Here is a 21,272-nt window from a genome sequence, read left to right on the forward strand (position 1 = left end):
AATTTTGAATACCTTTGTAATTTTCTGAATAGGTTCATCTCAGATTTGATTAAATGTCTTTTAAAATACTTTAAATTCTTTGACTTACTATAATGCACTGACTGGATGAGTAAAAAATAAATGTGAACATGTTAAACCACAGATTTTGATTTAAATTAACAAGGTCGTATCTAATAAATATTGTTCCTTTTCAAAGGGCACACATCACAGAAGGAAGCCATGGAAGTAAGCCTTGATATAACAGCACTCAGCATTCTCCAACAGCCAGAAAAACTTCAGTGGGAGATTGTTGCAAATGTGCTTGAAGATACTGTTAAGGATCTTGAAGAACTTGGGGCAAATCCTTGCTTAACAAACTCTAAGAGTGAGAAGACAAAGGAAAAGCACCAGGAACAACACAACATTCCCTTTCCATGTTTATTAGCTGGAGGTTTATTAACCTATAAATCTCCTGCTACCTCACCCATTAGTAGTAATTCACACAGGTCACTGGATGGTTTAAGCAGAACTCAGGGTGAAAGTATTTCAGAACAGGGGTCAACTGACAATGAATCCTGCACTAATTCAGAATTAAATTCTCCTCTTGTAAGGAGGACTTTACCTGTTTTACTTCTTTATAGCATCAAAGAATCTGATGAGAAAGCAGGAAAAATCTTTTCACAGATGAACAATATTATGAGTAAAAGTTTGCATGATGATGGTTTTACGGTTCCACAGATTATTGAAATGGAGCTGGATAGTCAGGAACAATTGTTGTTGCAGGATCCTCCTGTGACTTACATTCAGCAGTTTGCAGATGCTGCAGCCAACCTTACCTCTCCAGATTCTGAGAAGTGGAACTCTGTGTTTCCCAAGCCTGGGACTTTGGTTCAGTGCTTGAGGTTGCCGAAGTTTGCAGAGGAGGAGAATCTTTGTATAGATTCAATAACTCCTTGTGCTGATGGAATTCACTTACTGGTAGGACTGCGGACGTGCCCTGTTGAATCCTTGAGTGCAATAAATCAAGTAGAGGCTTTGAATAATTTAAATAAATTAAACTCTGCACTATGTAATAGACGGAAAGGTGAGCTGGAATCAAATCTTGCTGTAGTGAATGGTGCAAATATTAGTGTAATCCATCATGAACCACCAGCAGATGTACAGTCTCCTTTGATAATTCAGCCTGAGCAGAGGAATGTTAGTGGTGGATATTTATTACTTTATAAAATGAATTATGCCACTCGGATAGTGACTTTAGAAGAGGAGCCAATAAAAATCCAACATATCAAAGATCCCCAGGACACGATTACCTCGCTCATTTTGCTTCCACCAGATATATTGGATAATCGAGAGGATGATTGTGAAGAACCTGTTGAAGAAATGCAGTTAACCTCAAAGAATGGCATTGAGAGAGAAAAAAAATCTGACATTTCTACTCTTGGACACCTGGTAATAACCACTCAGGGAGGTTATGTAAAAATATTAGATCTTTCAAATTTTGAAATTTTGGCCAAAGTAGAACCGCCCAAAAAGGAGGGCACTGAAGAACAAGATACATTTGTTTCTGTCATTTACTGCTCGGGCACAGACAGGCTATGTGCATGCACCAAAGGTAAGCTATTTTTTTGCTTCTTTCATAAATCTTATAAAACCCTTATATATGGTTTATGTGCATACCTAATATGAAATTAAGATCCATATAGATGGGGAGGAATTTACTGTTTTATAATGAAGTAATTTACTGTTTAAGTGTTCTTAAAACTTTTTCTGCCACCCTAGGTAAGGATTATGTTTATAAATAAGTTAATAAATCCCTTGGAAAGTATCTTCTCTGCTTTAACTTGAGGAAAATAGCCTGTTGTTTTTACTGTTAGACCAGCCTTTGCCTTTGCTCAAATTTGTGACCTTGTACAAGTTATTTTAAATTCAGTAAATCTTCATGTATTTATAAACTAGGATAAGAAGGCCTATTTCCCAGGCTTATTAGAGTAAAATTAAATAATGTATGTAAGGCTTTTGGAATAGATATTTATTGGTCCTTATTTCCTCCTGAAATAATAATACTTAGCAAATAATTATGAGTTTTGCCAAATAAACTTTTTTTTTTTCCTGATGTACTCCTAATATTGGTTGATTGGGAATCAGTTTTGAAACATTTGAAGCCCTATGCATTTTTTCCGTTTTTTTTTTTTCCATTAAATACATTTTAAATTGGGGAAATATAGCAGTTTTTTTTTTTTTTTTAAGAGAGAGAGAGAATTTTTTTCTTTAAATATTTTTCAGTTTTCGGTGAACACAACATCTTTATTTTATTTTTATGTGGTGCTGAGGATGGAACCTAGCGGTGCCCCCCGCCCCCGCGCATGCCAGGCGAACGTGTTACTGCTTGAGCCATATCCGCAGCCCAATATAGCAGTTTTTGAAAAGGATTGCTAACAATATGAGGCATAACAAATAGTTCTATCGAGAGTTTAGTAGGAAGTATTGGGTCGGAAGATATATAGCCAAGGGTTTTGGGATTGGAGAAGAGCTACACATACCTTTTATCTGTTCTTCTGTTAGGCATTAACCTGAGCTTTCCCTCATAGATTACAATAGTTTAGTTAGGGAGAATAATGGCTAATATTATGGTTCCAATTGCCTTTTTTTTTTTTTAACTACGTATACTGAAATAACAAGGAAAAAAAAGTCTTCAAATAATACTAAAATCTAATTAGGTTAATTTAAAAATGAGTAATGCAGAACTTTGAATTAGAGTTGAGAAGTTCAGAACAACTACTAAATGTTGAGGTATCAGGTAATTTTAATTTATTGATTACATTTTAATTTATTGATTACATATGTGTCAGTTCATTATTCTAAGAACTTTACCTTTGTCAATTCATTTAGTTATGAAATCCAACTTTATGAGGTATGTACTTTCTTTTGTCTCCATTCTGCAGATAAGAAAACTGAGGGAAAGAGAAGTAAAGTAACTTATCTTAAGCCACAGAACTAAAAAATGGCTGAGCCAGGATACACACCTGGGTGTGGTGGGTCATCAGGGTGCTTTAAGCTATATACATTATTTAATGCCAGAGTGTGACAAAAGCCAAGGAATGATACATGAATACTTTGCAATCTTTTAATTCAAAAGATTTAAAAAGTTAAAACAATATAACTTACTATAAATCATCCAAAAGGAAGTTAGGTTTGGAACCAGAGGGTTCTGGCTCTAGGGCACATCCTTAGATAAGACTTGAGTGTTTTCCAGAAATGGAGGAAGGGTTTAATGATTTCAGTTATTTGATGAGATATGCTTAAAGCAACTCAGGAAAATAGCATTTAAGCCTTAAACATTTAGGTATTAAGTATTTAAATATTTAATAGCAGTTAAAAATAGATTGATGGGTTGGGGATGTGGCCCAAGTGGTAGCCCGCTCACCTGGCATGTGTGCAGCCCGGGTTCGATCTTCAGCACCACATACAACCAAAGATGTTGTGTCTGCTGAAAACTTAAAAAAAAAAAAAAAAAAAAAAATAGATTGATGTATTCTTGGAGTTGGGACAGATAGAAGTTCTAGGAAGGGATTTCATGTGATAGGGGAATTTTAAGAATATTATTTATAAAGTTTTCAACTGATAGATAAACATTAAAGATGTAGATGTAGTTGGATACAATCCCTTTATTTTATTTATTTATTTTTATGTGGTTCTGAGGATTAGACCCAGGGCCTTGCATGTGCTAGGCGAGTGCTCTACCACTGAGCCACAATCCCATCTTTATTATTTATTATTTCAAAAATTCAAAATGTGATCTTTATTATTCTTTTCTTCTAATTTCAAGTTTAGCTTGTTCTTGTTTTCCTTGAAATGCATTGTAGAATTTTTTTTTTTAAATTTGTACTTTTTTGATGTGGGCATTGGTTGCTATAAAGTTTTCCTCCTAGTACTACCTTTGTTGTATTTCACAGATGTTGGTATGTTGTGTCTCTACTTTGGTTTTTCTAATACTGGATGCATGTGTATTTAGAATTTCTAATTCCTATTGCTGAATTGACCCTTTTATCATTAGATAATGATCTTCCTTGTCTTGTTTTACTACTTTGATTTAAAATTGATTTTATCTGATGTTTGTATGGCTGGCCCTTCCTTTTAGCTTCCATTTGCATGGAATCTTTTGTTAAACTCTGTTCTTTACTTCATTTGAGGGGAGAAGTGAGTTTCTTGCAAGAAACATATAGTTGAGTCTTGGTTTTTTTTTATTCCATTCAGTCACTATTTTTTAATTGGAGAACTGAATGAACTTTCATTCCTTCTCCCTTACAGTCTTTCTTGGTGGTTAAGTTAATTACCCTAGTAGGTAGTGTGTTTTGTTTTACTTTTTAAATTATTTATTTGGTGGTGCTGGAGATCGAACCCAGGGCCTTGTGTATATGAGGAAAGCACCAACTGAGTTATATCACCAGCCTTTATTTTTAATTTTTTTGGTAGTTGTCCATCTACAATAATTTGTAGTTTTTTAATTTTTATGTGGTGCTAAGGATGGAACCCAGTGCCTCATACATGCCAAACAAGCACTCTTACCACTGAGCTTCAGCTCCAGCCCATGTTTTATTTCCTTCATTATTCTTGGTTTGTATATTATAGATTTTGGCTTTTTTGTTACCATCAGGCTTACCAAAACCATCTTTTAATGAACTTTTAATATAATCATAAGGGTAAGAACAGAAATAAAAGAATAAGAACATAAAAGAAATCTCTCCACTTGCATTCTGTTCTTCCCCACATTTTGAATTTTTGGTATCCCATTTTACCTATTTTTATTTTGCCTAACTGCTTAACATTTAATGTTGCTATTTTAAATTCTTTAAGTCTTTATACTAAATCTAAATGGTTTTTGCACCATGTTTACAATATTAGAGCATTCTGAATTCATATAATTACTCTTACCAGTAAGTTTTCCTATGCCTTCCTATGTTTTCTTCTTATTAATGTCTCTTTCAGTTTGTACAACTTCCTTTAGTGTTTCTCATAGAACAGGGTATGGTGGACATATTATTTTCTCAGCTTTTGTTTGGGAAAGTGTTTATCCTTCCTTCATTTTTAGGGTTAACTTTGCTGGGTACAGTATTTTCAATTGTCTGTTTTTTTCCTTGAGTACCGTGAAATCCTTATGGTACTCTTTTCTAGCTTGTAATGTTTCTGCTGAGAAGTTGGTTTTCAGTTTAATTGGGGCATCCCTATATGTCATTTCTTTTCTCTTGTATCTTTGAGAATCTTTATCCTTCAGTGTAAGAGCTTGATAATAAGATGTATTGGGTAGACTTGGTTGAGTTAAATTTGACTGGTGGCCTTTGACTTTGCTGGACAAACAAACAAACAAAACAACCCAAAACTTCTGTGAATAAGCTTTCTTCCTTCTTGGCATTCTCAACTACTATTACCCTACTTTTTGTTCTTTTTTTACTATTCCATAGTTCCCATAAACTTTGCTCATTCCTCTTCATTCTTTGTTTTTTCTCTTGTGTGTTTTCAAATAGACTTTTTTTTACTTCCCCAATTCTTTCTTCTTTTTATTTATCCTACTGTTAATGGCCTCCATCATGTTTTAAATTACATTTAATGTATTTTTTAGCTCAAATTTCTGATTTTTAAAAATTTTAAGTTTTTTTCTGAGTATCAAATTGTTTTCTTCAAGCTTATTGAGGTTATTTATAACAGTTGTTATAAATTCTCTGAGTGTTGGGCTGGGGTTGTGGCTCAGTGGTAGAGCGCTTGCCTAGCACTGGTGAGGTCCTGGGTTCGTTCCCCAGCACCACATAAAAATAAATAAATAAAAATATTGTGTCCAACTACAACTAAAAAATAAAATTAAAAAAAATTCTGAGAGTGTTCCTATACTGATTACTGTATGGTCAGTTTCTGGCACCTTGAGTAGCAGGGAGGTCATAGTTTCCTGAATAATCTTGAGACTTTTTATCTATCTAGTCAGTTTCTGGCACTTTATCTTGAGTAGCAGGGAGAGCATAGTTTCCTGAACAATCTTGATGCTTTTTATGTCATTTGGGCATATTTTCCAGTCTCCTTAGTCTGACTTCATTTGTGCCTGTCTTTCCAAATTTATTTTGGTGTTTTTTGTAGCACTGGGATTGAACCCAGATTTTGTACATGCTAGGCTAGTTAGTGCTTTACCACTAAGCTACATTTCCCAGACCTTTTTTTTTTTTTTTTAATATTTATTTATTTATTTTAGTTTTTGGCAGACACAACATCTTTGTTTGTATGTGGTGTTGAGGATCGAACCCGGGCCGCACGCATGCCAGGCGAGCGCGCTACCGCTTGAGCCACATCCCCAGCCCCATCCCAGACCTTTTTTCTAGATATTCTTAGAATGCTGCTTATTTTCTCTGAGCCTGTTGTCCCTTCTACTGAGTTAAGTAAAAGACAGTACCCAGGTCCACATTTGCCAAAAGTCTGCTGTTGGTGGCTTGTCACTGTTTTGGTGTGCAAAGCAATCCAAGCCCAGGTTTGTTCTGAATACTCTGTTGGTGTATTGTTCAGAAAGAAACAGGAAAGTGCCTTGATCTATTCCCACAGTTCCTTCCTGGGGCCTTCATAGGCCCAACTGACTTATTTCTAGTCATTGACCTGTGGTCAGATATTGTGGGATTCTGACTGGCTATGGGCAACTACTGTGGATGAGCCAGACCAAGGCTTCTTTGTGACACCAGTGGCCACCCAAACTGCCAATCTGCTTCAAACCCTGATCTCCCAGCCCACCAAGACCAGCAAAACACTTTGTTAGGACCAAGACAGCACTTCTATTGACTGCTTATTGCTGAGGTGGACTTGTGGTCCAAGAACACTGTTGCCTCTAGCCATAGGTGTTACTATCCAGTATAGAAATTTGGTTGACTGGGGCCATGTGTGTTGTTCTGGCAGTTAGACTGTTTGAGAGGCTCCTTCCATAGCTGTACTAGAGATGGAGTCTCCTAGGATCTGCCCAATGTTTGATTTTACAGCCTAGCAGTAAGCTCCAGGGGCAAAGTCTGGTATATACTATCCTATTCTGCCCTCAGTGTATTGAATCCTGTAACATGCTGTACTGCTAAGGGTTAAGGTAGTGTGGGTGAAGGCACATCTTTGGCTGTCTTAGCTGATGCTAAGCTGGTTTATGCCTGAGTCTCAAAGCCACAAGCACCAGCAGAGTCTGGTATGCTGAGTCTCTCCAAAGTGCTGGGGCAGTTCTATAGCCCCTAATGCAAGCACTGACTTAGCAAAAGCCATGCTTCCTGAGGTTGGTGGATAGGTGTGGAGACTGTCCCTTGCCATTAAAGCTGGCGCTAAACCGGGTAACACCTGAGTTTAACAATAATGGGGACCTGCAGCATTGGGAGGAGGGAGGATGTTCCCCAAGCCCACTCCAAAGCTGGAACTGTTGCAACCAAAATTCAGATCTGCCCATAGGCATCCAGGTCTCCATCTGGTGTGGGAGATAGTCTAGAGGCTCTTTCTGTGAGTTTTGGACTGCATTACAGGGCCTTCAGTGTTTAGTGGGTGCGTGTTCTCTTGACATCAGGCCTGGTACTTGGCCCTGAAACAAAGCCACATGCTAGCTGGGTGTGTTTGTGGGGAGAGTTAGCCAGAGGATCTTAGATGCCATCCTGATCTTCCCTGCTGATAGTGTATCTAGATGCATTTAAAGACCTAGAAAAATCCCGAGAAATGAACCACTTTGAACATTATCTCCCAGTTCTTCAAGTGTTGACTATTGAAGGTGCATTTTATTTATTTATTTATTTTTTAAAAATATTTTTTTAGTTGTTGATGGGCCTTTATTTTATTTATTTGTATATGATGCTGAGAATCGAACCCAGTGCATCACACATTCTAGGCAAGTACCCTACCACTGAGCCACAACCCCAGACCCTGAAGGTGCATTTTAAAGAATGAGATTAATAACATCAACATTTTAAGTTGATGTCTTAAAATGTATGTAATGGCATACCTTAAGAACATATATGATTTTTTTTAAAAAGAGAATTTTTTTTTATATTTATTTTTAGTTTTCGGTGGACACAACATCTTTATTTTTATGTGGTGCTGAGGATCGAACCCAGCGCCCCCACGCATGCCAGGCGAGCACGCTAACCGCTTGAGCCACATCTCCAGCCCACATATATGATTTTTTAAAAAAGTATATTATACTGTGATGCACATGGATGTGGCACTGTCTTCTGAGTATTTTCTTTTTTTTTTTTCCAGAGTTTATGTTTGTTTATTGTTGTAACATTTTGTTTTGAACATCAAACACTGCACCAAAATATGAGCCATTCATCCTTTTTTTTAAATTTTATTATTTATTTTTTAGTTTTTGGCGGACACAACATCTTTGTTTGTATGTGGTGCTAAGGATCGAACCCAGGCCGCACGCACGCCAGGCGAGCGAGCGCGCTACCGCTTGAGCCACATCCCCATCCCTGAGCCATTCATCTTAAGACGTCTTTACCATAACTAAAAAGTACTGTATTGATGTTTACAATTAATTTCAGGCAACTGAAAACTTATTAGTGATATTTCTAATAATCAAATACTTCATCATTGGCTGAACATAATTATTAAATTAAAGAGCAGTTTCCCCTCCCTTTCTTACCCTCAAACCAAACCAAAAGTCATTTTCCACCTGGAAATAACATTTATTTTAACCAGTTTTAAATAAAACCCAGCATGCTCTAAAACATGGGAAAACGAGGTTTCCCAGAGTGAATATGATACTTGAAAAGATAAAGCTCCCTGGATGAATCGTTTTCACCAACTTGCAAAAAGAGAAAGTGCTTAATGTTTTTTCTAATCATTTCTTCTCTCAAAGGCCTTGCTTCACCTTCAAAGCAACTAGAGAAGGGCTGTGTGCAGGCCCACAGTCAAGTGGGCTGTTCAGGGCAGAAGCATGTTTCAGTCACTTGGTCACCTTTCCTCCTCAGTTGGTTTCCCTATGATTTTTAGCAGCTTTTGTTTTAGGACAAACTAGTAGGTTTCTTTTTCCAAATGAAAACTTTATTGCAGATTAAGTTTTATGGAAAAAATATATTTTGTCCTATTTTGAAAATACTCAGGGACAGGATGTCTTCTGAGTATTTTCAAAATAGGACAAAATATATTAATCTGCAATAAATAAATGTTTTAGATTAATTTTATGTAGCATTAATAATATACTAATAATATACTAATAATATACTTTGATTAAAATTTGGAAATAGAATATACAAACTGAAGAACTGAAGGTAGGGCTAAGATCAGTGCCATACAAGGGTGAGGATGTAGATATGGTACCTAGCTTAGTTAATGTTTAAAAAAAACATTTTTTTTTAAAAGCTCACAATTAAAAGGGAATTGACGACATTGAATTTGATCCCTGTAACTTAAAACCTATATACATGCACTTATATTTATAAGGAGAAGTTCAAATTGCTTTATCCTTAATAATCCTACTTTCTGAGATTATTGGTTTATATACTCACATCCTTGTTTTTCTGCTGGTTTTAGGAGAAAATCATTCTTCTTGCCTTTTACTTTTGAGTTTTTGAGAGTTTCCATTAGGAATGGATATTGTATTTTGTCAAATATTTGTTGGCATCTGTTGGGATAGTTATAGAGTTTTTCTCCTTAGTTTAATATCATGGATTATGTTGATCGATTGGTTTTGAAATGCTAAAACAACTTCGTATTCCTGGGATATTTTGTCATAATGCATTAGTTCTTGTATATTTTGGTAAACATGGGGAACATCCTCCCTCCTCCCAATGCTGCAGGTCTCCACTATTTTTTTTCCCATCTCTGTTCATGAAAAATACGGCCTTATAATTTCTCTCCCCTCCCCTCCAATCTGGGGATTGAACCGGGGGTTTTGCAGATGCTAGATAAGGTCTCTACCACTGAGCTGTATCCCCAGCTCCGTTTTTGTTTCTTATAAACTTTTTTGCTTTTGGTGTCAGAGTAATTAATTGCCAGATACATTGAATTGGGAAGTATTCTCTATCTCCAATTTTGTGGTCAAGATTCTTTACATTTGGTAGAACTTACCACTGAAGTCCTTGAGCCTGAAGACTTTGCAGGGGGGAAGATTTTTTACCTCAGATTCCATTTATTTTATAGATAATTATTTAGCATCTCTCTTCTTTAGTGAGCTATGGTAGTATGGCAGTTTCATTTAAGTTATCAAATTCTAGCATAAAGAGTCTTAAAATATTTCCTATAATCTTTTTAATATCAGTAGACTCTTTATTGATGTCAGGGCTTTCCTTTGTGATAATGGTGACATGTGTCTCTTTTTCATTGTCAGTTTGGCTAGAAGTTTATTAGTTTTACTGATTTTTTTTTTTTTTTTTAAACCAACCATCTTCTGGTTAAAAGACTTTTTTCCCCTTTGTTTTTCTATTTTTCTTTTAAGTCATTATCACTATAATGCTTCTTATTTCCTTCATTCTCTTTGCTTTGGGGTTTATTTTGATCTTTAGTTTCTTTAAGGTATAAGCTTGGGTTATTAGTTTCAGCCTTCTTTTATAACAGGCATTTTGAAACTATAGATGTTCTTAGAAGCACTATTTTAGCTACATTCCCCAAATTTTGATATGTGTGTTTCTCTTTTATTTTTTATTTTTATTTATTTTTTAGTTGTAGTTGGGCACAATATCTTTATTTATTTATTTTTATGTGGTGCTGGGGATCGAACCCAGGGCCTCCCCCGTGCCAGGCGAGCGCTCTACTGCTGAGCCACAACTCCAGCCCTGTTTCTCTTTTATTTTAGCTCAAAACCTGTTCTAATTTTCCTTGTGATTTCTTGTTAGGCCTATGGGTCATTTAGAAGTGTTTTGTTTAGTTTCCAAATATTTGAGATTTCTCCAATTTTTTTTTTTCCGCTCTGGATCTCTAATTTCATTGCGATCAGAGTACATAAATTATATGATACCAGTGTTTTAAAACATACTGACACCTTTTCTATGGCCCAACATGTAATCTTTTCTTGGCTAATGTTCTGAGTGCACTTGAAGAGATTGTTTATTATATACTGATTGGGTTGTGTTTTATGAATTTCACTTGTATAAATGTATTGTTGATAGAATTGTTAAAATTTTCTTGATTTTTATATTGAATTCTCTCTGATGGCTACTGCTTGCATCATCTATCTTTTCCACACCTTTATTTTCAACAAATTTGAGAATTTTTAAATCTAAATGTGATCTCTTAAATTCAGCATATAGTGAGTTTTTTTTTGACACAGTTGGATCATCTTTGCCTATTAAATTTGAATCAGTTTATACCTGATATGATTCCTGTTTACATTTATAACTGCTTTTTTGGTTTTTAGATTTGTTTAATACTGTTATTACTTTTTTATTACTTCACTGAATTTTCATTCCTCAATTGATTTCCCCCCGTCCCCTTTCCTATACTGGGGTTAGAACCTAGGGGTGCTTTGCATCAAGCTATATCCCCAGCACTCCCCTGCCCTTTTTGCCTTTGCTACTAGGGATTGAACCCAGGGCTGCTTTGCCACTGAGTTACATCCTCAGTCTCTTATTTTGAGACAGTCTTTCTAAGTTGCTGAGGGTCTCACTGAGTTAAGGCTGGCCTAGAACTTGTGGTTTTATCTTAGACTCCTGAGTCACTGGGATTAAGATTTATGTCACCATTCCCTGCTGATGTCTTTAATATTTGTGTAAGAACAATTCATTAGGAACGTCCAGGTATCTATTGCCAAATCAAGAATTCCATAGGATAGATATCTTGCACCTCTTGATATGTCCTTTCTTCTTTCCTGAATTCTGCCCTTTTCACAGAGAGTTTTTTTTTTTTTTTTTTTTTTTTAAGGGGTGGGGTATCAAGGATTGAACTCAGGGGCACTGAACCACACCCCCAGTTCTTTTTGTATTTTATTTAGAGAAAGGGTCTCACTGAATTGCTTAGGACCTCACTAAGTTGCTGAGGCTGGCTTTGACCTCATGATCTCCCTGTCTCAGCCTCCCGAGCCACAAGGATTATAGGTATACACCACTGTGCCTGGCTCTAGAGATAATTATTACTTCAGAATATTTTCTGTATCTTAACTTTTCAAAAGAAAACGTCTTATACTGGGTGTGTTGGTGCACACCTGTAATCCCAGTGGCTAGGGAGGCTGAAACAGGAGGATTGTGAGTTCAAAGCCAGACTTAACAAAGCGCAGTGCTAAGCAGCTCAGTGAAACCCTGTCTCTAAATAAAATGCAGAATAGAGCTGGGGATGTGGCTCAGTGGTTAAGTGCCCCTGAGTTCAATCTCCAGTCCCCCCACCCCCTGCAAAAAAAGAAAATTTGTTTTATACTTCATAAGTAAATGCTTCAATAACATACTGTCGATTTTTTTTTTTTAAAGAGAGAGGGAGAGAGAGAGAATTTTTTTTTAATATTTATTTTTTACTATTTTTTACTATTGATTTTTTTTGTTCTTTATAAAAATGGCATCAAACTATGTAGGTTTGGGGACCTTTGCCCTTCTCATATGCTGTTTTTAGCTTATTGCATGTCCTATACATCGTTTATTTTTCACTTCTGCATTGTACTCTATTGTGCAATACATCCACTAATAATTTATCTGTTTTCCTGTCTGTGGACATCTGGGTTATTTCCAGTTTTTCTGCTATTAAGAGCCTTGCTGCTATAAACATCTTATAGTTTCCTGGTGCTCATATGTAAAAGAGGCTTCCTATAGTATATTCTTAGTAGAATCTTGGGTCATGGAATATAATTATCTATGTTCTCCTGAAATTTGTGGTTAAAAATCAACATGATAAAATACAACACTTTAGCCAATATCCTTGAAAAATAATTTTGTCTCTTTTGAATCTTCTGTAGATATTGCTTGGGGAAGTGGCTCCAGCCTGAGAAGGCAAAAATCAAGAAAAGAGCTTGCCCCAGACAAACCAAAATACATAACTTCAAATTTATGGAGGAGGAGGTCCCTGTTGCCTGCCTTGCCACCAACCAGTTAGCTATTCCATTCCAGGGATATTGGCTCCCCCTCCCCCCATTGTTGCAATAGGCTGAGAAATGGGGAATGAGAGCAATTAGTGTGGGTCACTCTTACTGGAGATTAGTCTGTTCGTTCATCAACCAATTCTCTGGTTGTCATTAATTGTTGGGTTCCAGAGTTGGGAAATAGTTGTTTCTGGTTACATTTTCTAGTTCAGTGGTTGTTTTGATGGAGGAATGGGCCTTTGAAACTTCCTGTTGTGCTATTTGACCTGTAATCACTGTTCCCATATTGTTTTTTTCTTTCATGTTTTTTTTTAGTGATTCAGATTATCATAGTCTGCTTCATAGAATAGTAACTTAATTCTAGTAAAATAAATAGAAATGTCACTTTAATCTCCTTAGACATGTAATAACCCCCCAAAGTGTTACATAATTATTTTGTATAATCTTTATCTTTTAAAAATGTTGATAAAAGAAAAATATTTATTATATTCATCTGCTTACCATTTCTGGATCCCTCCCACCCCTTTTAAATTTGGTGTTGCTTATTTTCTTGAAGAACTTTCTTTGGTATTCATGATAAAACAGGTTTGCTAACAATCCTTGTGAGTCTATTATCTGGAAATGTCTCCACATTAATTTTTTAAAAATATTTATTTTTTAGTTTTAGGTTGACACAATATTTTTATGTGGCCATGAGGATTGAATGCAGTGCCTCATGTATGCTAGGCAAGCACTGTACCACTGAGCCACAACCCCAACCCCTCCACATTAATTTTTGATAAATAATGCTACATGTATAATTATGAATTAATATTCTTTAGAGTACATGTATTAATTTTTAAAAATTGTCTTAAATATTAGTTTGCTGTCACTTATTTTTCTGACAAAAATATGAAAGCTAGAAATTTAATCTGTTTTCATTTCATTGTCATTAAGAATATTTATTCACTTTTATTATTGCTGGGATTGAGCAATTGGTCTGTGGGTCCCAATATAGCTGGTATATCCTTTTCCTCATCTGCAAATGGGTGTAGTATAGTCTCTGTCTTTTTTGTGAAGATCCAGTAATTAAAGCACTTACCTATTTTCACATGTTTATATATTTCTTATTTTCTTCATTACAGTTGTCTTAATTTGTAATTCCTTGGCAATTAAATTCTCAAATTTTAATCATTTTGATAGCCTTCCTTATCTGCCTCTGGATTGACATTAAAATAAATAATAATTTAAAATAATGGCATTGCATGTGAATATTTGTTCATCTTATGTGTATCTGTGTTGATGTGATTTTCCTAAATTGTAGGTGGTGAGCTTCATTTTCTCCAAATTGGAGGAACCTGTGATGATATTGATGAAGCTGATATTCTAGTGGATGGATCTCTTTCAAAGGGAATAGAACCATCTTTAGAAGGTTCCAAACCTTTATCAAATCCTTCCAGTCCTGGTATTTCAGGTGGGACATTAATATTTTAAATGATTTTTTTTCAACTGAAAATTCTTATGTTGTTAATTTTTCTGAGACTTACATCATTTTAAGCATTGTTTCAGTCTTTATAGTCAATTCGATTGCTTTTAAAAGGAAGTCCATTTACTTGTTCACATTCTTTTGCCAGACTTGTTATTATTATATATATATATATATATATTATTAGTTGTTTAAAACATTACAAAACTCTTGACATATCATATTTCATACATTTGATTCTGTTATTGTATATTATTTATCATTATTTCTCTAGGAAGATACTATAAAATGTTAAAGCAAGAAATGGTTCTAAATATTGGTGAGGTTGACTAAGGGTTAACATTATTTCTGCTATTAAGGGAGTTTTTTAGTCTAATTGGGGAGGAAAAAAGACATGAAAGTGAGCTCATTAAGTAGGTATAAACTCAGTGGACTGGTTAATATTCTTAATATTACGACCGGAATTGAAAAGCCTAAAAGACATATTTTCACTGAGGTGTTATATTTACTTCCACATTGCCCTGTCCTGAATCTCCAACTGTGTGTTTTGTTGTTTTGCTTTTCTGTTTCTGCCCATGTTCTAAACTGCCCCTCCAGAGCTATTTTTCCAAAGAAATAAAGATAATATGTTAATCCTGGCTTAAAAATAATTATTTGATTTTTGGACTTTTGGAAATAACTGCAGATTGTTTCTCAGTCTCCAGGTACAATAAACTTCATGATTTTTAAAGTATGTAATTTAGTTTCATAGTTTCCACATATTGCAGTAAGCCCGTGAATATTTGTATGTTCTCTTTCAGCTGGTGCTGGGATCAGACTCACTTTATATATGTGGGCAAGCACTCTACTACTGATCAGTACTGGCAACCTTTTTACTAAGCTTTCTTAGACCTACTCTTTATCCAGTTAGTTGTTTTGTGCTTCCTTACTGCTGCTATATTTTACTCTTAACAGTTACTACCATCTTATCCTCTTAACCTAGCATTTAAAAAAGTTTAGTACATCTTTAATGAAAAGTATGTTTAAACTCAGACATTTTCCAAATACAAGTATTTCCTAAAGTTCGTAAGTGATCTTCATGGACACTTAATTTTAGGCACTTGGTATTCTTTCTTCCACCAAAATCAAATGTTGAGTGGCTGCTACCCATATGTGTTAACTTTTAGGGATTACTACAACAACATATGGCAGTCTTCACTATATGGTATAAAGCTTAACATAACTGACCTTTTTATTGGTGGGGGGGTACCAGGGCTTTAACTTAGGGGAACTCGACCACTGAGCCATATCCTCATCTTCTTGTCTTAGACTCCCAAGCTGTTGGGATTACAGGCGTGCACCACCCACACCTGGCCATGTAAATGACCTTTTGGAACAAAAATTCTTATTTATAGGTAGACTGTCCTGTGCTAGAGTCCAGTAGCACACACAGCTGTCCCCATCAATACGGTGTAATATTTTCAGGTGATTGTAGGCAAAATCATTCCCCAGTTGAGATATGCTGATTTGTAGTTAATTAAGACTTTGTCTTGGCTAACTAGACAACCATGTATAAAAATTTAACACATTGAATGGTTTCTTGTTTTCTAAGTTATTGGTAGAATGGAGCAGAGTTTTCATATAAAATATATAAAGTACTTTTTAGTGGAGAAAAGATGAATCGGGTTATTTTATTATGTTTTTATTTATTTATTTTTGTTCTAGGGGTTGAATTCATTGCCTTGTACATGCTAGGCAGGCACTATACCACTGAGCTACATCCTCATCCCTAAATTAGTTTATTTTATTAACAAATGACAATGAAATCATGGTGGTAATGTTTACAAACAATTATTTAATATGATTTAAATCAGATATGATAGTCGAGAAAAAGATGTAGTTTGAAGTAGGCTTGTGATAATTTTATAGAACTTAGTATCATTTTCTTTGTGACAATATTCTGAGTCTACAAGATGTCATATTTAGCCTTTTAAAACTTATTTGTGTTAAATAGAATAAGAGCAAAAGCTCCTCAGCTTTGACTAATGTTAGACATTTAACATATGTGAATAATGTATTTGTAAAAGAAAAACTAATCTGTGTAAAGTAGGTTGTTACTCTTTTATCAATGACATATCTATAAAATACCATAAAGGTGCAAAAATATTGTTTGTTAATGTGTACACATTTATTTGCTATCAGAATAGTTTTTGACTATTTTAAAAAAATGTTCATTACAAAAGGGCATTTTATTGTATAAATACAAGTTGTGAAAGTTAACAGTTGATCTGATATAAACTGGTTTGCATTAAACTGCCTCTACTGCTTTTGTTGCCCTTATATTCTTAGGGTTAGTCAAAAGTCAGTACATCATCTTCTAATAGGTTGTTTTTGAGTTTCTCCAAAAGTGACTCTTCTGTCTATAATTTAAACTTATTCAAGATAGGCTTTTCTTTTGTGATGGTATTTAGTCAGTACTTGTTACTTTCATTAGAGTGAATGGATTCTCTTTATTAAATCTTCAGGATATTTGGTAGTGTTGTGGTTGATTAGACAGAAAACATAAATTAAAATTTTATCTTTTTTTCCCTCCGTATTTCATTCACTAATGTTAAGGAGTTGATTTGTTGGTGGACCAGCCATTCACCGTTGAAATATTGACTTCTCTAGTTGAACTAACCCGCTTTGAAACTTTGACTCCACGGTTTTCCGCTACTGTTCCTCCATGCTGGGTAGAAGTTCAGCAAGAACAGCAGCAAAGGAGGCATCCTCAACATTTGCATCAGCAGCACCATGGAGATGCTGCTCAGCATACTAGAACTTGGAAATTACAGACTGACAGGTAAAATATTTCTTTCCAAGATTAAAAAAAAAAAAAAAAAAATGGGGGAGCACTTTACCACTGTGCTGCATTGCCAACCTTTTAAAAAAGTTTTTATTTTGAGACAGGTTCTTGCTAGGTTGTTTAGGGCTTTGCTAAGTTGCTGAGTTTGTCCTGGAACTTGTGATCCTTCTGCCCCACTGTCCCAAGTCACTGGGATTACAGGTGTGCGCCAAGATTTAATTTTAAGACCATTTTATATATTTGGTTAAAGACAACCTGAAATTCCTAATAATATTCTTTCTGTTAACTTTTGCATATTAGTGACTTTATGCCTTCCATTTGTCATCTTCAGTTTGGAAATTGCTTTGTTCTTGTTCTTATAGAATAAAATAATAAGAGTAAGGGCTATTAATTTGTTCATGTAGCCCACAAATTTATTTAACAAATATTTAAAATGTTTGTTATTTTATAAAATATTCTTTTATAAAAGCAGGTACTCTTACAGGCTCTAGTAATATGGTGCTTATGGAATTTACATTCTAGTGTGCATAGACAAACAGTAAACAGGCTTAGGGTAAAGCTTTTATGAAAAAGATTGAAGAATGTTAAAATGGTGTATGGTGATTGAATAGTTTTTGGGTAAACACATGTATATGAATTTAGAGAGAGAGTGAAAAGGAAAATTTGCATGACATTTTTATACAAGGGGCCTGAGAAAGCCCTCTATGGAAATACTAATTCAGGCAATAATAAGTACAAAGCCCCTGAGGAGTATATTTTATAAGTTCTAGGAAGGGGAAGAAAACCATTGTTGTTGAAGTGGAATGGATATAGTGGAGAATGGTAGGAAATGAGTTCAGACTCGTGCTTCATGAGATATGTGTTAGTTTTGAGTATAGGAGAGATGTGATATAATTTGTGGTTTGGAAGGTGACTATTGTGTTGGGTAGATTATAGGTGGTAGTGCTTGTGATATTGGTGTGGCAGTGGTAGAATCACTATTGTGGTAATCTGGGTGAACTACTAATGATAGCTTGGACCATGATGGCAAAGAATAGAGTGAATGGATTCTCTTCATAATTCAGAATTAGAGGGAATAGAATTTAATGATATATTGGGCATCTGATGTGAGAGAGAAGAATTTAAAAGCAGAGAATGGATGTATTCAAGAAGTTCTTGTTTTAAAAGGAAGATTCTGGGACCCTATGGTAGATCTAGGATGGGCCCAGGAATTTGCAGATAATTCTGATACTTGGTAATCCACACTCTTGAGGAACTAAGGGTTTATTGGTATGTACACATCTTAAGGCAGGTGTAGTAGATTCCTAAGGAAATATCATTTGTTGCCCTAAATTTAACCTCTCCTTTGGGAGAAATGTGTTTCGTTGGAACGTACAAACCCAGAAAGTAGGAAAGGTGATATTAATGATAATTTGGTTATGGCTAATGAACGATTTTTGCAATATTTAGTGTTTCACCTCTTATTTGACAGCAACAGCTGGGATGAACATGTATTTGAATTGGTTCTACCTAAAGCCTGTATGGTTGGACATGTGGACTTCAAATTTGTTTTGAACTCAAACATCACCAATATTCCACAAATACAAGTGACATTGCTGAAGAATAAAGCTCCAGGCTTAGGGAAAGTCAATGGTAAGAATGGATCAAAATTAATCTTTGAATATTTTATCTTGTGATTTTTTTTTTTTAATCTAATTTTTAACTTGACTGTTTCAGTTTTGAGGTCTCTTATTGCCCCTCCTCCCTACCCTGTGCTGTTTGCGTGCTCAACTACTTGTGTTTTTTATATAGGAAAATAATCCAGAAAACATTTCAGTGCTTTTCAGTAACTCAGTGATGTTCAGAAATGCATAAACATAAGCAATTTAATTGAATTTTTTGGGAAGGGGATTCATTCCTTTGTGAATTAGTTTCACTTTTAGCATCACTAGCTTTATGCTTTTTGTTTCCTAAGAGGAGAGTTAATTGTAAAAAGAATTTGTTATGAAATTTAGCATTCTTTTAAGGTTATTAGTGAAGTGAACATTTTGTGTGATGCCAGAAATATACTTTTTTGGGGTTATCCTTCTTAGAATTTTAAAATTTGATATCCTGACTTACTAATAACATATTATTATCCACTTAGCATATTAGGAACTCGATGTTAGTTCTCAGTGTTTTTTCTTTAATAGGTTATTTTAAAATAGACTGGAAATAATTTCAGGGTAAAATGACCGCTTAACATTAGGGGCTCAAATGTTGAAATTTGAAAAAATTTTTTTTGTGAAAAAATGCATGTATGTGTTTGTGTATTTATGTGAATTCTTATATGTGTGTGTGTGTGTGTGTGTGTGTGTGTGTGTGTGTGTGTTTTGAATCATCACAAACTTCTTTTTTGGGTTTAGAACTCAGGCATTGGTATTTTAAAAACTCCATAGGTACTTATATGTGCAGCCAACAGTCAGAACTTTTAATTTAGTTGTCAGTAAGTTACATCTTCAGGTGAATATTTTATTGGCCTTAGAAGAGAGAAGAATATATAAAATAGTTCATTGAATCTAATTTTCTTCTTCTTCTGATATCTATTTTATAGCATCTGTGATGAAAATCACAGTATTTCCAAATTTAATAAAAACCTTTAGATTTTTAGGCACAAAAATCATTGATATTAAGCAAAATTAAGTTTACTAATATTTTTATCCTCTAGAAACAGCAGTAGATAGGCAGATCACCTTTCCTTTGTCTCCAGCTCTTAACATTGAAGTGGAACAAAATGGGAAACCGTCTCTGGTTGATTTGAATGAAGAAATGCAGCACATGGATGTAGAGGAATCACAGTGTGAGTTAAATTATAGAGCTGTTGTCCATGACAGTAAAGGAGTAGTGATCCGAATGCATCGTGTTGGGCAAAGATTTCCTTTCGGCTTGCAAAAACTTGGTTTTAAGAACAATGATTAACAAATACCCTATGATTCTGCTTTGGCAATGTGCTTTAACTTTCAGCTCATCTTTGTGAACACAGCTGCGCTAATACTTGTGTTCTTGTTTTTTAATACCTTGGGATTTGAAATCAACTCTTGGCTCTATAATTTTTTTTTTTGAAAATCAAGATGAAACGAAAAATGATATGGGTATGGAAAACAACATATATTAGATAATTGGTTATAGCTCCTTAGCATGGCAATGAATTATTATTTAAACACTCTCTTAGTGTGGTCTTTTGTGTGGTGGTATTATATGCAAAGGGATGGATATTTTTTTATTACCTTTTAATTAACTAAGAAAATCTGTATTTTTCCTTTTAGGTCTTAGATTGTGTCCATTTTTAGAGGATCATAAAGAAGATATTTTGTGTGGGCCAGTATGGCTTGCAAGTGGCCTTGATCTCTCAGGGCATGCTGGGATGTTGACATTAACAAGCCCTAAACTTGTTAAAGGTGAAGTAATTAATATATTTTATAAAAGTAGAATGAATAATGTCACAATTATTAAAAAGACTTTAAGATAAGCTGATTTGATCAATGTGAAATACTGTTTTGTTTGTGACTTTCATTAGAAATTTGAACAGCTTCCTTTATCTTAGGTATTTTCCTTTCATATGTGATTATGGTTATGTGAAACTTCTTATCTGACTTTTGTGTCATGAAGGTCTTAGTGGTCATTGGTAAAGCACAGCTTGAGTGTAGTGGCACATGCCTGTAATCCCAGTGGCTTGGTAGGCTGAGGCAGGACAGTGAGTTCAAAATCAGCCTCAGCAACTTAGTGAGACCCTATCTCTTAATAAAATATAAAAAGGAGCCAGTAGTGTGGCTCCAGTAGTTAAGTGTCCCTGGGTTCAATCCCCAGTAGCAAAAAAAAAAAAAAAAAAAAAAAAAAGAAGAAATGAATAGAGGTCGATTTGACAGAGGTCTTTGAGTAATCAGACATTATGTTCTGTCATTTTCAACTTTCCTATTGCTTGAGATTCCCAAATCTTTGAGTATTTATTGTATATTTTTATATTTTCTTCCCCTGAAAGAGTTTTTATGGAATAG

General features: G+C 34.8%; 1 protein-coding gene across 8 annotated transcripts in view; it reads left to right on the forward strand.

Moving 5' to 3' along the window:
• The window catches only part of Birc6 (baculoviral IAP repeat containing 6), a 212,639-nt gene that overhangs the window by 54,253 nt on the left and 137,114 nt on the right, over positions 1-21,272 (forward strand). For 5 of the 8 annotated variants that reach the window (XR_013088669.1, XM_076833783.1, XM_076833785.1 and 2 more), the window contains exons 10-15: positions 197-1,591; positions 14,274-14,423; positions 17,031-17,256; positions 18,731-18,891; positions 19,946-20,077; positions 20,544-20,675. Coding sequence is in view for 7 of the 8 variants with exons in the window: in XM_076833783.1 (XP_076689898.1) it covers positions 197-1,591; positions 14,274-14,423; positions 17,031-17,256; positions 18,731-18,891; positions 19,946-20,077; positions 20,544-20,675 (2,196 nt within the window). In the remaining variant the exon portion in view is untranslated. The remainder of the gene's footprint in view (positions 1-196; positions 1,592-14,273; positions 14,424-17,030; positions 17,257-18,730; positions 18,892-19,945; positions 20,078-20,543; positions 20,676-21,272) is intronic. The other 3 variants (XM_076833780.1, XM_076833781.1, XM_076833782.1) reach the window with 1 other exon arrangement.

The sequence above is a fragment of the Callospermophilus lateralis genome, chromosome 14 (genome assembly GCF_048772815.1).
Source record: "Callospermophilus lateralis isolate mCalLat2 chromosome 14, mCalLat2.hap1, whole genome shotgun sequence".
In the NCBI taxonomy this organism is placed as follows: domain Eukaryota; kingdom Metazoa; phylum Chordata; class Mammalia; order Rodentia; family Sciuridae; genus Callospermophilus; species Callospermophilus lateralis.